The 16,865-nt window shown below is 47.6% G+C and overlaps 1 protein-coding gene across 6 annotated transcripts in view; it reads left to right on the top strand.

The window, feature by feature from the left end:
- The window catches only part of PPP2R1B (protein phosphatase 2 scaffold subunit Abeta), a 41,029-nt gene that overhangs the window by 21,419 nt on the left and 2,745 nt on the right, over window positions 1–16,865 (top strand). For 4 of the 6 annotated variants that reach the window (XM_040976914.1, XM_040976913.1, XM_040976916.1 and 1 more), the window contains 4 exons: window positions 4,340–4,494; window positions 5,150–5,292; window positions 6,038–6,129; window positions 10,940–11,061. In XM_040976914.1, the coding sequence (XP_040832848.1) occupies window positions 4,340–4,494; window positions 5,150–5,292; window positions 6,038–6,129; window positions 10,940–11,061 (512 nt within the window). Of the gene's footprint in view, window positions 1–4,339; window positions 4,495–5,149; window positions 5,293–6,037; window positions 6,130–6,547; window positions 9,108–10,939; window positions 11,062–16,865 lie in introns of those variants that run through there. The other 2 variants (XM_040976918.1, XM_040976919.1) reach the window with 1 other exon arrangement.

Raw genomic sequence — 16,865 nt, 5'->3', positions numbered from 1 at the left:
GTTTACTGTCATTTGTGTCTTCAGCAACCCTAGGCTAGGTTAGATAGGAAATGGAGTCAGCTGAAAGGTGTAGGTGGAGTGGATACTTGACTTCTTTGAGTTGGTACATGGAAAAGGAGGTGAATTGTGGTGCTAGTAGGAAGAGAGCCAGGATAGAGAGGGCCCAGGTTTCTGGTTTGAGGGAAAGGAAGGCTAATTACACTCTGCTGCAACTGTGTCAGAAGCCAAAGTCCAGTAGGGCCACAGGAAAGCATGGGTAGCACTCTGCCCGGGTCCTGGGTAGATGCAAATGTGTAGATCCCTGTGTGCCAGGCAGCATTGGTGAGACAGGTCCCACATCCAGCCTTGGCATCTATTTCCAGTGAGTGGAAACAGATGTATTATTGTTGTATGTATTACAACATGTATTATTGTTCTGTGAACTTTGGTTCCATATTTTTGTGGCTATGATGGCATCCTGTTTCAGTTCTATAGGTAAGAGTGTATCTCTTTGTCCATCTCTGCTTATGCTTGGATGTTTGAGAGGAATGAGGATATTTGTTAAAAGTGTATTTGTTACATCTGTGAAATCATATGGCTAAGGGTGAAATGGATGACTTTGAAAACATGAAAATCCATTATAAGGAATATGTGTGTTAGTATTTCCAGTTAGTATTTATCTGTCAAACTAGATATGAGGCCTTTTTTCCTGTAAAATTTTTTTTAAATGATTTTTTTGTTTGGTTTTAAGGTTAATTTACTTTATTTGAAAGGTAGAGCGACAAAGAAAGAGGAAGAGACAGAGAGAGAGTGAGCTTCTCCATTCCCTAGTTCACTCCCTAAACGGCGACAAAAGCCAAGGCTGTGCCAGGCCCAGCTATGGAGGCAGGAACCCGAGCACTCGGTAACATCCGCTCTTATCCCAGGAAGCTGGATCAGAAGCAGAGCAGCGAGACTCAAACCAGTTCTCCCATATGAAATGCCAACATTGTAAAGCAGTGGCTTACACTTCTGTGTCACAGCACCAACTCTGTTTTCTCTCTTTACATGAAACAAATTGGCAATTTATAGCAAAGAAATTATTCTAAGAAGTGTTTGCTACTTCTGATAATTATTGAATTTTAGTGAGAATGACATGGTCTAGCAACCTTTCTTCTTTCTAGATCTTTCATCCACGGGTTCATTCCCCAGTTGGGCGCAATGGCAAGGGCTGAGCCAGCCTGTAGTCTGGGACTTAAACCATTGCTCATATGAAATAATGTTGTAGGTGGCAGCTTAAGCTGATGCACCACAACTCTCACCAGCAGCAGCTCATCTATACTTTATTTGAGAGAACTTTCTGGAGGAATTTAAAATTCTAGTATTCCACATGGGATTAAATTCCTGACATCCTTTCTAAATAGCATTGCTCTTGGCAATTGAATTTACTACTTCTTTTTTAATATTGCTCATTTAACCTCAGTTCTCTTTCTCTTCTTTTAAAAGATTTATTTCTTTTTATTGAAAAAACAGGGCCCAGTGGCGTGGCCCAGTAGCTAAAGTCCTCGCCTGGAACGTGCTGGGATCCCATATGGGTGCCGGTTCTAATCCTGGCAGCCTTACTTCCCATCCAGCTCCCTGCTTGTGGCCTGGGAAAGCAGTCGAGGACGGCCTAAGACTTTGGGACCCTACACCTGCCTGGGAGACCTGGAAGAGGGTCTGGGCTCCTGGCTTTGGATTGGCATGGCTCTGGCCATTGTGGCCACTTGGGGAGTGAATGATTGGACGGAAGATCTTCCTCTCAGATGTCTCTCCTCCTCTCTGTATATTTGACTTTGTAATAAAAATAAATAAATCTTAAAAAAAAAAAAAACCAGATATACAGAAAAAAGAGACAAAGATCTTGCATCTGTTGGTTCACTCTAAATGGCTACAGTGGCTGGAGCAAAGCCAATCTGCAGCCTGAAGCTAGGAGCCAGGAGTTTCTGCTGGGCCTTCCACGTGAGTGCAGGGTCCCAAGGCTTTGGCCATCCTCGGCTGCTTTCCCAGGCCACAAGCAGGGAGCTGGATGGGAAACAGAGCAGTCAGGACCATATGGGATGCTGCTGCCTGCAGGCCAAGGAGGATTAGCTAGTAGAGCCATCGCAGCGATCCCTGAATTACTACTACTTTCCTAATTTTTGTTTTGCTTCCAGTTTGGGGGCAGGGCAGATCCTTGTTTGTTTTACTGCATCTGCAGCCTATGGTGGGGACTCCAGGCATTCTTTGAACCATGAAATGGCAGCTCTAAGCTGGTCCTGCACTGAATCACAGCAGTTTTCTGTCACTTTGATTTTGCATTTTAGATAGGTGTTATATATTGGTTTCTGATTTGTATTTATTTTAAAACATTTTTCCTGGTTATTAAACTAACAAGAATGTAAAAAATTCAGGGAAGTATAAGAGAGAAAGTACTAGTTAAGTAGACATCATTGAGCAGAGGGAAAAATTTAGACATGGAAGTTATTTATTTATTTATTTTAAATATTTATTCATTTTTATTTGAAGGCCAGAGTTACAGAGAGTGTGCATCTTTCAATTCACTCCCCAGATGGCCACAACGGGTAGAGCTGTGCCAGTCAGAAGCCAGAAGCCTCCCCCAGGTCTCCCATGTGGGTGTAGCAGCCTAGGACCCGGGCCATCCTATCTTGCCCTGCTTTCCCAGGCCATTAGCAGGGAGGTGTATTGGAAGTGGAGTAGCCAGGACTAGAACTAGTACCCATATAGGATGATGGCTCTGTAAAGGGAGGCTTAGCCTGCTTCCCCTCTGTTCTGGCTCCAGAATTTATTCTTCATAGAAGAAAGAATGAAGTATTAAATATAGCAATCAGCCAAACCTTGAGAGGAGAGAGAAAGGAAGAATGAGTGAGAAGTAAAAGAGAGGAAGAGAAAAATGCCAAAACCAGGAGAGAAAACAGGCAGAGCATGGCATGTTTTGCATTCTTTTAATAGCAGAAATGAGAGGAGCCAAGAAGATAGTAGGCATCTTTCCAAGTAGAATTGAGTGCAGTTAAGGTCTTGGTCAAGGCTGAGCCATGTTGCTCCACAGTGGGATCCCTTCTAAGGTAATGGCATGATGATGAGAAAAACCTCAAGCATATTAAAAAATAGTAAGTAGAGAAGACAGATGCTTTAGCCAATGTACTTTAGGGGAAGAAGAGGGTTTGGGCCAGAGACCAAAACTGGGTGTGAAGGGAAACAATGTGTCATGAGTACAGCAGCTGGCTGGAGCTTGTTCCTTAGTGCTTCTGGGTGTTGCTGACAGGCCGTGGCCCATGAGCTCAGGGGATCGAAGTTGAGGTAACAGACTGTGGTTTCTTGTGTGTGCTCTCCTGCATGGTGCCTGAAGGATGTGCTGCATGCAGCTTGAGACCAGTTGGATGTTTCCTGTCTGGAGGCCCATGTCCACTGCCTGTGCTCTGAGCCATGGCACGGATATCCATTCATTGTCCTTCCTATCAGGTCTCAGAGTTGAGCTCACCTGGTGACAGAAAGAGACTTGGGAATCACTATTGGCCACCCTCTGTTACCCAGGCTCATGTTTTCACTCATGGTGGACCTGCAAAATGAAGTGACAGCAGGCTTTTGTAGCTTTGTGTAGAAACTGGACAAGGATTGTAGCTGAAGCCTTTATCATCTAGTATGTAAGTGTTCTTGGAAAAATGGTTTTGTAGGGAATTGTTAAGACAGGCACAATTACTCACACAAAGCATTTGGCAGTTTTTCTCAACCTAAGTGATTGTCTAAGTAGAAAAGAAATGACTTTTTTATTTGCTGTGTGTAGGTGACCCCAGAAGCACCTACATGGTCAAAAATATTACATTGATCATTGAACAATAGGTTTGCATTAAAAGCTCATCCTCCTTTTTTTTCATTTGTTCTTTGTTTTTTTTTGTTTTGTTTATTTAATCTTATTGGGTTTTTCAAAATGCCCCATCATCTGGGCACACCCTGTCTAACTTTGGAGTCTCACAGGCTTTGTGCTGTTGTGGGCACTACTCTTTTGCTTTTTCCAGGAATCCTCCTCACTTCCCTGTGCTTAAATACCAGCGCAAAGTGTCCCTGTAACCTTCCCAAAGCTCCTTGTCCTCCATTCCTCATAGCACTTACTACACAAGGCCAGACTTCTTAGTAGTCCATCTTGCATTGTGGCACATCTTGGGATGTGTTGGCTTTCATTTCTCAAATAAGAATATATGATTTCTGGGCCCAGTACGGTAGCCTAGTGTCTAAAGTCCTAGCCTTGCATACAAGTTGCTGCTGAACATGCTTGTTGCAGTATGGTTACTCAGTTCTGTTTGTTGAGTCAGCAGTGAAAAGGTCTTCTTGATCTCTCCTACAGTATATGCCATCCGGGAAGCTGCCACCAACAACCTCATGAAGCTTGTTCAGAAGTTTGGCACAGAGTGGGCCCAAAATACCATTGTTCCCAAAGTGTTAGTAATGGCGAATGACCCGAACTACTTGCATAGAATGACAACATTATTCTGCATTAATGTAAGTGTTACTGCTGGGCTTGGGTGCTAAAACAGACTTATAGATGAATTTCCAAATGTGAATATACCCGTTTCTATTTGGAACACATTTGTACTGCTAAAAGTGGGCAATGAGAAGGTGGGAGAATGTTGATAATAAATTTTATGAATTACTTTTGCAAGTTGAAATATTGTGAATTCTGGTCTGTCTGAGTCTGATTTTTTTAGTTTTCCCTTATATTCCTCATTCATATGGTTGGGCTGGAAAGATTTTCCTGTTGAACGGTTAGCTTCTTAGCAAATATTAAGTCTGTTGTGCCAGATTTTGTGAATTGAAAATGTGTTGAGATGGGCGTTTGGTATGCTCATGTTTTGTGTCAGAGTACTGGGTTCAGCTTCTGAATGTGCTTCCAGTTCCAGCTTCCTGCTGATGCAGACAGCTTGGGCGGCAGCACATGATGGTTCAGGCGTTTGGGTCCCTGCCACCCATATGGGAGACCTATATTGAGTTCCGGGCTCCTGCCTTTATCCTGGACATGTCCTACTATAGTGGACATCTGGGGAGTTGAATCTGCAGACGGAAGATCCTTCTTTGTCTTTACCTCTTTGCCTTTTAAGTAAAATGAAAAGATAAGTAAATAAATAAAAGTTACAAATATTTCATCTTACTTTTCTAGGCACTGTCTGAAGCCTGTGGTCAGGAAATAACTACGAAGCAAATGTTGCCCATTGTATTAAAAATGGCAGGAGACCAAGTAGCAAATGTCCGTTTCAATGTGGCCAAATCTCTACAAAAAATTGGACCAATTCTAGATACCGAGTAAGATTTTCATGTTATTTTTGTTTAAAAAGTGTTTTAACTTTTTCCCTCACAGAGAGGAGTGCTTGCTAAAATTAAGCTGTGTGATTCTTGATTCACAAGATCTTGATTTGTTTAAAGCAAATGATAATTAGGCAGTCATTTTTGAAGATGTGCACTTTGACTTTTATATTTAAGTTATGTATATCTGTATATGTGCACCACTGGCGGAAGCTGTTTGCTGATCTCTTAAAAATTTAGTATAAAAACATTTAGTACATTTCTTAAGTTTGAGTTTAAAATATATTGGGGCCCGGCGCGGTGGCGCAAGTGGTTAAAGGTCCTCACCTTGCCGCCCGGGATCCCATATGGGCGCCGGTTCTAATCCCGGCAGCCCCGCTTCCCTTCCAGCTCCCTGCCTGTGGCCTGGGAAAGCAGCAGAGGACGGCCCAAAGCTTTGGGAACCTGCACCCGCGTGGGAGACCCGGAAGAGGCTCCTGGCTTCGGATCGGCATAGTATCGGCCCGTTGCGCTCACTTGGGGAGTGAATCATCGGACGGAAGATCTTCCTCTCTGTCTCTCCTCTCTGTATATCTGCCTTTCCAATGAAAAAATAATAAAAATAAATCTTTAAAAAAAAAAAATAAAATATATATATATATTTTTTTTTATTTTAAGCTTTAAGAATTATCATGTAAAGTATATGCTATAGAGGATTTCTCTGACCCACCGGCCTGCCTCTCTCACAGATTCTTTTGAATTTCAGTGCTTTGCAGGGGGAGGTTAAGCCAGTACTGCAGAAGTTAGGTCAAGATGAAGACATGGATGTCAAGTACTTTGCACAGGAAGCTATCAGTGGTATGTATGCCGCTTTTCTGCTTTGCAGTCCATGCTTTGGTTAATGGGGATTCATCTTTATTGTGTAAGTAATACGTGGGTAAAGCTGGTCAGCTTTATGGGAGACAGGAAGTGGAGCCCGCCTGGATGCTGGTGTCCCTCTTTGGTTAGACCCTTGGCCCACCATTGTCATGCAGGCAGGCCGTTTCCTTATTCCATGTCTAGGACTGGATTAGGTGAGCTTCTTACTGGTACAGTTTCTAGTTGGCATGTCAATCAGTTTTTAAAATTTAGCATCCCGTTAGGCTGGCAGAGTGAACACGAAGCACAATGAGAAGTTCTGAGTCTCCTGCTAATGGATCGTTATTATGAGTAATGTTCATAGATTGTTCATGAACTTTCTGTACCACTAACCTGATTTTGTTTGGCATTTTTCCAGTTCTTGCGTTGGCATAATGAGGAACAGCAGGGAAAAGCCTTTATTCAATTTTTACTACAGATTATTAGTCAATATGTTCTTAAACTGGGTGGAGAAAAAAGGAAAACCTTCAAGATCTCATCCAAGCAAATGGCAGCAACTTGGACGAAATTCAGTGACTTGATTCTTTCTAAAAATGAAGTGGGATTGTTTTTTCCTCCTCTTGCTTGTGGGGATCCGTGTTTAAGCTGTGCTTCTAGACCAATTCCTGACACTCAGCGCCATCGTCTCTGTTGTCTCCTGAGCATCCGGGATCCTCCGTCCTCAGTGTGTGATCAGGCCCTTCTTGCCGGGTAATCCAGGGCCCGGATAGCTTAGGGCCAGTCATGGAGCACAGTGATTTTCTTGATGTTTACATATATCTGTGTGTGAATCTGTCATACCAAAGTTAAACACACATGGTTTAGAATAACTTAGTGAACTGTGTTTGGGAGACATATTGAGAGCTGACTGGAGAGAAAGCCCTGTTTTCCTGGATTATGTTGGTCTGCTTCTGTTACTTACGTGAAAGGGGAACGTGGACGTTCAGGGTGGGGACACTGTTGGTTTTGTCTTTTATTTGCTCAGTTTCGACTGTAATCATGTCATTCAGATGCCTCCAATATGGATATATGTTTTTGCTAAAGTGTGATGTTGAAATCTAAGTGAGTTTTAAGGGCTCAACACTGACTGCATTCAAATATCTCTTTCCTTGTGTCTCTCTCTTTCTCAGGAAACATTAACTTCACTGTCTCCTTATCAGTGCAATTCTGTTTATTGCTGGGTTGCACTTCTGTGTTTCTGATGTGCTTGGGAGCCACTGGTGTAATAATTGTGTGGATTTTCTTACGTGGCTCCGCTCTCCGCTGTGTGAGGGATCTGGTCCTTGCTCTGCTGCACAGCAGCTTTACAAAATGATGTGTGTTTGCTAATTTTTTTTGTTACGGGTAATACTGGAATCTTACCACTTTGAAATGTTTTTCTACTTTCACAGTAAAACCTCATTAATGCCTTTTAGTATTTAAAATAATGTGTTAAGCTGAAGAGTTTGCAGAGGCAAAATAATAGCCTGTAAGGAAAGCCGTTAGAACTGAGGAAGCATTGAAGGTCTTGTTAACCAGCCTTTACGAGTCCCCGGCCGCCAAGGCCCATCCTACGGTCGCATCCCAGTGACTTCCGGGAGGATCCCGGGCAGGCCAGGCTTTTTGTAGAGCACTGTTTACACTTGAGCCTTGAAATACACACATGTGCATTTTATGGGAAATCTCAGTATTTTTTCTTTTAAATGGATTTACATTTTTCATGTAATCAAACTCCCATTTTCTCTGACGAATTTTAGTTAATGAGGTTCTATTGCGGCTTGTTTTTCTCTCAGTGTATCTTAATATGTAGTTTGCTTGTTTGCATTTTGGTTTTTGAGTTGTTGATTTCATTCACAACCTCTTTTAAATCCAGACCCAGAGATGCCTAGAGAACTTTGTACCTGAAGCAGTTAATGTGAAACCAAGTTGGACTCAGTTTTTCCAATTTTGCCTTAGCTTAGAAAAATAGAACAGGACTGTGATTACTCCCTCACCCCCTCTTGGAGAGACAAACACACACAAAGAGAGGCTGCTCATGCTCCTGAGAGCTGGAGTGGCCGGGGCTGGGCCAGGTGGAATCTGGGACCTCAGTCCAAGTCTCGCACATCGCTGACAGGAACCCAGTGGTGGGAGCTGTTCCCGCTGCCTCTCAGGGTCCACAGCAACGAGACGCTGGAGTGAGCAGCTGGAGCAGGTGCTAAGCCCTGGGTTGGGCTGCCCACACCCTCCTCAGCCACAGGGCTGAACGCCTGCCCCAGAACAGGAACTGGAAGTCAAATATTATCTGCCCTCGTTTTAACTGCTGAATTACCTTAGAAGTTTGCATTTTATGACTTTGGGCCAAAGATTAAATATTTTCGTAAAATAAAAATTTTTCTCATCTTAAGTCTTCAAACTGTTAACCTGCTATAAGCATTTTATTTTAGTTTCATAGTTTTAATTACATATAACATATGGGTTATATTCCACTTTATTGGATTTCATGTTTGAGAAACTATTGTCTTGAATCTTGACATGAATTTGCACTGGAACTGTTGCAACAATGCCATTGGCTTTGAGATAGACTCCCGAGCCCCTCAGGGTGTGCCCTTCGGCAGCCCTTTGCATTGACATCTGCACTCTGAGATGGTTTGGGGGAGACCCAGGAGCACTAGTCTTCTGCAGCCCGGGCCTTGGCGCTCCCGTGGCGGGACCCCTGGCCCCAGCATGATCCTTTAGGGAGCTCATTGTTTCCTTCCGACTTAAGCAATAGGGTGTTCATGTTTTTACTGGTGAGAGGAGTTGGTCTTTGGCTCACAGCCATTTTCTCCATGGGCTGGTATTCCTGTCTTGCTTTCATGAGACTAGAGCTCTGTGAGGGTTGGAATTTGGGTCTGTTTTGTTGTCTGCTGGGTCACCAGCATTGGGATCCATGCCTGGTATACATAATAGGTGCTCAATAAAAATGTTCAATGAATGCATTTCTCAAGTCTGACCTCTTAATGTGTTGCATGTATGAACCCACATCATCCAAGATGCCGGGCTGTATCTCAGTTCTCACACTGGCAAGATTAGTTTTCTGCTCCTGTGCGGCTGCGCTCCAAGCCACCGACCTAGGCAACAGTTTTGTTTGGATTTGTCTCACTCTCCCAAACGTGCGTCACTGTTGTTTCTCATCCCAGGCAGTTCACACCAGTTGGTTTAATCGGTCAGAGGAGTGAAGCAAAGACACAAACACAAGTTTTGCCAATAAAAACGTCGCTTCAGTAGTGGAATTCACCTTCGTGTGTCTTTCTGCACTCTCCGTGGGGCTTAGCCCTCAGGGTCAGGAGACCACACTTTTCTCCCTGTGTGCCACCAGGGAGATGTGAACCTGAAGGTGCTTCATGTTGCATAAGAGTGAGGGTATTCTGGGCTTTCTGATGAGGCCTTGTTGACATAACAGGCAGCTCTGCTCATACAGCTGCCCCTGTGGTGTGCGGCCCAGGGCCCTTCACTGACAGTGGAGGCCGCGCTTGACGTTTGAGCTGCCTTGTTGAAGCTCTGAGATGCTTGCATACCCTCCAGGGGAAACAGGCATGGTCCAGTGACTAAGCGCTGGCAGTGCTTTCTTGTGGCAGTTTTTTCTTTTCTTTTTTTTTTTTTTTTTAATTAACTGCTGTGTTGTCACTGAGCTGATAGTCTGGTACTCCCCTGTAAAATCACATTGTTTGCATCTGCCCTTGGTGCAGGTCACTGGCCCAGCAGGTTAGGTACCTGTCTGATCATGCCATTCTTTTAAATTTCTCTGATGTATTTCCTTTTCTTTTTTTCTTCTTCCTTGTTCTTCTTTTTAAATGTATTTATTTTCATTGTAAAGACAGATTTGCAGAGAAGAGGAAGAGAGAAGGAGAGATAAAGATCTTTGATCTGCTGGTTCATTCCCTAAATGGCCAGGAGCCTCCTCTGGGTCTCCTATTCAGGTGCAGTGTCCCAAGGCTTTGGCGCATCCAACTTCCTCTGCTTTCGTGGGGCGTAAGCAGGCAACTGGATGGGAAATGGAACAACTGGGACACAAACTGGCACCCATATGTGGTGCCGGTGCTTAGAGGATTAGCCAGTTGAGCCACTGTGCTGCCCCCCCCCCCATGTTTCCTTTTTATTTTTTTTTTTCTTTTGTCATGTCAAAGCTACCTGTCTGTCCACTCATGAGATGTGATACTAGGGAGAAGTCCTCTAGCATGCCTGCTTCAACGGGGGAAGTGACTGCTTCTGATGTGACAGAATCGCTGCCCTTCAGCTGCTTTTCCAGTAGCCCCCTTTCCTTCCCTTACTGCTCTTTCCTCTTGTATGGCGCCAGTCTTTTGAACATTTCTGGAATAGTCTAACTATTCCCTGTGTGCCTCTACCAGCCGACCGTTTCCAGGAAATTACATAATGTTGAGTTGCACTGGAAATCTGGAGAATGAAGAACATTTAATTACTCATGGACCACAAAAGCCAAGTTCTGTCTTTTCTCCTGAGTACTCTGAAGCTGATGGTGTCAGTTTTGCAAGGAGCTGGATGGTTGCCTGGCTGGACAGGGGTCTGAAGGCCTTCGTGATTTGGGAACAAGGGCAAGTGGGGCAGCCTTTTCCAGGGCTCCTAAGGAGAAGCCACCTTCAGTGAGGTTCTGGGGTGTCAGGCTTTCCTGCCCTGGAGCCCGTTGCTCTGAGGTGGCCCCTGCATTATGCGGGATGACAGAGGGCATGCATGGCGACCTGGAGGCTCAGTGGGTTTGGGAGGGGCAGGGCCTGGTGAGGGATGCTCATAGCGCTGCCATCTATATCCCTAGTGGTGGCGCAAAGGTTGATGAAGCTAGAATATGCCGTGAAGGACAAGGAAGAGCTCAGCACCCCGGGGGCTGACAAGAACCGCTTCCTGCAGCCCAGAGGGCCCGGCGAGGACACCAGGAAGGTAAGTGCCCCAGGAGCCCAGTGCCAAGGGCTTTGGAGGCTGCCTTCAGATGCCAGCAGAGTGTGATTGAAGCCTATGGTCCGCTTTCACTTCCTTTGTCTTGTGGAGGCTGGCTCGAGATCCAGGCTGTTGTTACAGGGGCCCTGCCTGTGCAGTCGCAGTTAGCGCTGTCCTGAGGAATGGGCTACCCCCACATTTCTCCCGGGATAGAGGGGGATAGAGGTGTTGGCTTCAGACCAGCCCTCAGCGTTTTCATTCAAAAGAAAGTCCCTGTTGTCGAGTTTGCTGGGTAGCAGTCTGCTTTCCAAGTCCCATTGGATGCCATTGTGCATGGAGAAGGGGTGTGCAGGAGATTCAGTCCAGCAATGAAAGCCGGTGCCTGCTGCTGTCCCCAGGTCATGGTGGTATGAAAACCCTGCATGACTCAAGGCAGGAGTGCCCCTGGCCTGGCCACTTCAGGCTGAGGTCAAGCCGCCTGGAGTTGACTGCAGGAATTTAGCATTCTCACATCACCTCTGGTAGGTTTGCTTGTAGCAAAAAGTGTAACATTAAGTTAGCCTTTTAACTCACTCCGGCTTTTCATGAAAACAGGTTTTCTGGTTTCCCAGGCCCTGAATCCAACCTCCAATGTTCTGCCTGTCTTAACAGGACTCAGTTCTGGGTGAAAAAGGCCTTCTGGCCAGGAGGCACTGGTTTGGGCAGCCCTGGCTACCCTTTCAGTAGCTGTCAGGCAGACCCTCCCCATCCAGCAGATGTCTAAAGGGTTCAGCCCTTTGTGATCTTCAATCTCCTTCCTAGAACTTGGCTTTGGGGAGGAGTCCTTGGCTGAAGGAGTAGGAATAACCGTTGCACATTTTTTTTTTAGGCCTAAATCACAGATCTTCTTGGGAACAAAAGTTATGTTGTCACTACACTTGGGGGGAGGGTTGGGGGGCAGCTGCTTTTGCAGTAAATGTGTGCTGTGCACTTGATACGAGAGCATGCCAGTCAGAGTCAGTCCTGAGGCCGGCTGGCTTGGCATGGCTCTAAGCCAGCACTGCTGTGACTGCTCGAGGCCTGATACCCACAGCACCTTGTCAAGCACTGGGCCAGGTCTCATGGAATCCTCACAGCAAGGCTTGGGGGAGGTGCTGGTGGCACCATTCCAGGAACTTCCCCCCACTTCTGCCCTGTCTCCACTTGAGGCACCCCATGCTAGGCCTCCAAGGCTGCCATCCTTTTTCACCCAGAAAAATCCCCTGTGCCAGACTTGGGGAGTGTTCCCTGGGTTTGTTTCACTTAAGGAAAATGACCCGAGGGGTGAGATGGAAAAGGAATTGGCTGTTGCCAGGCAGAACCCTGCGTGTCAGGGGCCAGCAGCCAAGTGAGTGATCCAGGAAGTCATCCAATTGCAAGCCAGAAATTGTTCTTAACCCCTCACTGTCTGTGCACTGCAAGCTCCCCGAGGAGTCTGAGTGGGCCTGCCCACTGTGGAGAGCCTGCAGACTGTGCTCAATTTTTGGGTTATCTGGGGGAAGTGGGGCCTTTAACACCCCAGGACTGGGTCTGTGGCTGGGTCCAAGAGAGGATGGCCCGAGGGCTGAGAGGCAGTTCTTCCTGGAGAGGGGCACCCCCTTGGTGCCTGAGATTCTCCTGGAGTCCACAGAGCTGGCTGTGTGCTTGATTTGTAGGCCTCTAGGTACACCTTCCCGCCTGACCCCTCTGCATATTGTGGTCTGACAGCAGAGCTGCAGGCAGCCTGTGTCAGGCGAGGGTTAACAGGGGATTTGTTTATTGAATCACGAAGTAGCTGTCACATGATTTTAATCAAAACACCATTTCCCTGACAACAGTGATGTCAGTCTTGTTATTGCAGGAAGAAGCAGCTATGTGGGCCACGCAGTCTAGGTTGGGAGACGCAGGTCAAGTGCAGCGCCAGTAAATCATGGCCACAGACACGAGCGTGTACCCTGCTTCTCTAGCTGGCCAGTCAGCCCGCTATAGACTTTGGCCAGAACCCAGCTCCTGCACCCTGGGTCTCACCAAAGGCCTCCCCTCGGCCACCCTGGCTCCTACTGACTTTATTTATTTATTTATTTTCCTATTTCCTTTATTTCCCCTAAATACAAAGTCACTTAGGCCGTGGGGTTTGGCCTGGCCTTTCTGGGGTCTCTGGGACAGAAATCCATGCTTGCTGGTGGACCAAGGCTGCCAGCTGGCCTGAAGTGGGTGATGTCCTGCAACCCAGGGGTCTGACTGCCTGGAGGGTCTCTGGCTGTGGGGGCCTGCAGAAAATGAGTTCTGAGCAATCCAGCTTTTTGGCCAGAGGATTTGCTCTTTTGAGTCCAGCAAGACTATTGGAGGCCCGAGTCTAGTTTGAGAACTGATGACAGGCCAGAGGTCAGGGCCATCAGCCCTGTGTACTTCTGCCTAAGGGAACTGGATCCTGGAGCCCACTGAGAGGCAGCTCAAAGGGCCAGCTGCAGCCAGGTCCTTGGTGGCCACGCGGCAGCTGTCCCTGCTGAGTCCTGCAAGTCTACCCCTTCTGCCCCCAGAAGCATGACTGAGGATGGAGAGGTTTTGTGCAGGACTTAGATGCTCAGAGGTATTCCTGGGAAATACTGGCAGAAAATTCTGAAACTTTACCCTACAGGAGGCCTCATAGGGGAACCAGCTTGGAATCTCTGACACATTTAGAGGCAACAAGTATAGACAAGGCTGTGTCCTGTGTGGGGGCCAGTCACGAGTTAAGGGAGCAAGGCTGAATGAGCTTCTGGGACTGTCCACCAGTGGGCTGGGGGAGGCTTTGGGTGCTTCCATGTTGGAGGATGGGGCCAGGCTAGGCTGTGCTTGAGCCTCAGTAAACCTGGGCGTGAAGTCAGCCAGTCTGTGTTCCTGGTTACTGATGGCGATGATGAGCCTTCAGCAGGATCAGGAGTTGAGGACACATAAGTCACTGGATGCCTCTTGGGTGTGCCCTGGCAGTGAAGGGGGAGCCTGCACTCTGCTGGGGCTGCTCAGCATGCCTGGAGTGGCACAGGTGAGCTGGACCCTCTGGCCCCCAGTCTTGCTCCTTGTCTGTCATTCCCAGGCCCATTCTTTGGCCCTCACTTGGCTGGTGCAGGGAACCTGCTAAACAGTCAAGCTTCTCTAGTGACCAGAAGGCAGGACAGGGCCTACCTGCAGAGAAGGCTTAGGCTGTGTCTTGTGGCTTGCTTCGAGGCTGGGCCATGTCCTATGGCCGTGTGTGTGTGTGGGGGGGTGTGGCACAGTGGTGAGGAGGCACTCCTCAGGGGCTGGGCTCTGCCAGGCCCCCTTTCGATACTCTCAGGCCCCTTCCATGTCACTAGAGAATGAAGGAGTTTGAGTCGAACTGTTCAAGTCTACCCGACAAGGACAGTGACACCCTTTTGACAGGTTGAATCCCTCACGCTTCATTTCCTCTGGGACCCACTTTTCTGGATGTTGTGCCTGTCCAGCAGTTGGCTTAGCTCCATGGGAAGTCTGCTTCTCATGGGCGGGCTCCTCCCTTGGGGCTTGGCCCTGCTCATGTCTTATTTGGGCTTGCAGCTTCTCTTTGCAGTGTCAGACCAGCTCTGGGTTGGTCACCTCTAGGAGGGCCCCTAGAACCAGCTGCAAAGGGGGAGGGTCTGTGCTGCCTTTGGTGGGTTAGGACTTCTGCAGCTGGGAGGCTGTTGACAGCTCCTCCTCTGCCTGCCCGTCATGGTCTGTGGCCCTACCTGTGGTTCCAAGTGGGGGCAGGTATGCCAGTGAGGTGCTTTGCTTCAGGCTAGTGTACGTCTGTCTCCTAACGGCCAATGCCCAGTATAATTCACATCATTTGCCATCTCTAGAGAGCTACCCAGCCTTTGGAAGTCACAGGTTGGGCTCCCCATGAGGGCAGAGCTACATTCAGTCACCAGGGTGGAGCGGCCGTGGTCTGTACAGGTGACATTTTCTTTGTAGCCACACAGCACCCAGAATTTAGTGGCAGGATGCCCCAAACTGCCTTTTTGGTGCCCTGGGGCTGCTGGCAGAGCAGGAGGGTGCCCTTGCTCGATCCACCCACAAAAGGAGAGAACCAAGAACATTTTTTAACTCCAGAAAGTGTGGAGGCCTTGTGGGAGTCCTTGCTGCTTTGGTGGGCCTCAGGAGGGCCAGGAGCCGAAGCTCCCCTTTCCCCCCAGGCCTGCCTGTGTATGCCTGGATTATCAGAAGCCTCCATGGCTTTTCTTCTCAGAGCCATAAAGGGATCTGTGATGCTGCCATTAAGAACTGGTGGGGCAGAAGGGACCATTCACTGAGCACAGAACCTCAGGCCCTGGTACCATGTGGCCCTGCATGGTGATGGAGGACTCTCTGGGCTGTGCTCCCCTGTCTTGTCCAGTGCCTTTCTCATGAAGTCCATGCAAGTCAGGCTGCATGGGGGCAGAGTTTCTGACCCCTCTTTTCCCCTGTGTCCTGGGGTGATGGAGTAGTTGTTAGCAACATAACATAAAAGGGAAGAAGTTGGGTAGGAATAGGGAATGTTTCTGATATTTAGTGATTCTCTTAAAAAAATTTCAGCTATGCTGGATTCTTGGAGTACCAGGTTAAGGGCTGTTTCGGGGTGGGCCTGGGTGCTTGTGAGGGTCGCTCACCCTGGCCCTGTTCCCCTGCAGACTGTTGCTGGCTGTGGCCTTGGCCTGCTGCAGTCCTCCCATGGCCATCCTGGGTCCCACAGCCCAGGGCTCTTTGGGAACTACAGCATGGCCTCATGGGGATGGTGGAGAAGCCAGTCTTGGTGCCGGGAGGCAGGCTGTCATGCCACCCTGCACCCAGGCCTGGACCTGCAAGGCCAGAGCATGCGGCTTGCAGAGGGCTTCTCCAGCACCTCCAGGGCATGGGGCTGGCTCTCACAGGCACGCCTGTTCCTGGCATGGAGTCCACGGGGAGTGTGTGTGTAGTATCGAGGCTTCTGGCAGATCCCAGGGAAGGTGTGACATTGTGACTAACTCTCTTGTGTCTTGTGCTGGCCTGCCTGCCAACTCAGAGCCTCTCCCTTTACCGCCCTTGGCCTTGGGGAGCTGCATAAGTGCCCATGTGCCTCCCCCCTCCCTGCCCCCGCAGTAGGAAGCCCTTGCCCAGGTTGCCCAGGCCCATGGGCTTTGCCTCTAAAATTAAGGAGTGTTAACTCAGCAGTGCCCAGCGGGGCCTGTGTGGGCGCAGGCAGCAGTGAGCAGTGCTTCCGTCAGCGGCCTGCAGTGGCTAACATGTACTCGGGCGACATGGAGTGGGTGGTGTTTACTCTGCTGACGTCAATGGGAACATATTATCCGCTCTCCTGCAACTTGAAATGAGCACCACAGGCTTGGAGAACTCCGACACCAGGCACACTTTTAGAATTCTACCTGCTGAGGCAAAGGCCCTCTCTTTCAGTCTGGCATTCATATCACGCACGTAGAAAACAAGTTGTTTTTATTTTAATTCAAGAGGATTGGAAACATAAAAACAGTACATTTTCCTTGCAGAAAATTACCCTATTTAAATTGCCATTTGGTACAAAGATCATTTATTAAACTGCATTTTAGGCAATTTTCTAACATTGAGTGACAGGTTCCACTTCGATTTCTTTTCACATTGAAGCTATTATGATTTGCATTCAAAATACCAAAGCTATTGAATTCACCATTTTTTTCTTAGTAATTAAAAAAGCACACACACAAAAATAACAACAATTAGGTTAATTTTATCAAAAGTAACACTTTCACAGACCCAACATCCACCAAGGCCACCCTCCTCCCTTCAGAGACAAGCAAATGATCTGGCCCTTTCTACAAAATGCA

Source organism: Ochotona curzoniae, unplaced genomic scaffold (genome assembly GCF_017591425.1).
Source record: "Ochotona curzoniae isolate NIBS_2020 unplaced genomic scaffold, NIBS_Ocur_1.0 contig_2723, whole genome shotgun sequence".
Lineage (NCBI taxonomy): Eukaryota > Metazoa > Chordata > Mammalia > Lagomorpha > Ochotonidae > Ochotona > Ochotona curzoniae.
The sequence above is the reverse complement of the archived record's forward strand: the minus strand, read 5'-3'. Positions and strand labels throughout refer to the sequence as shown.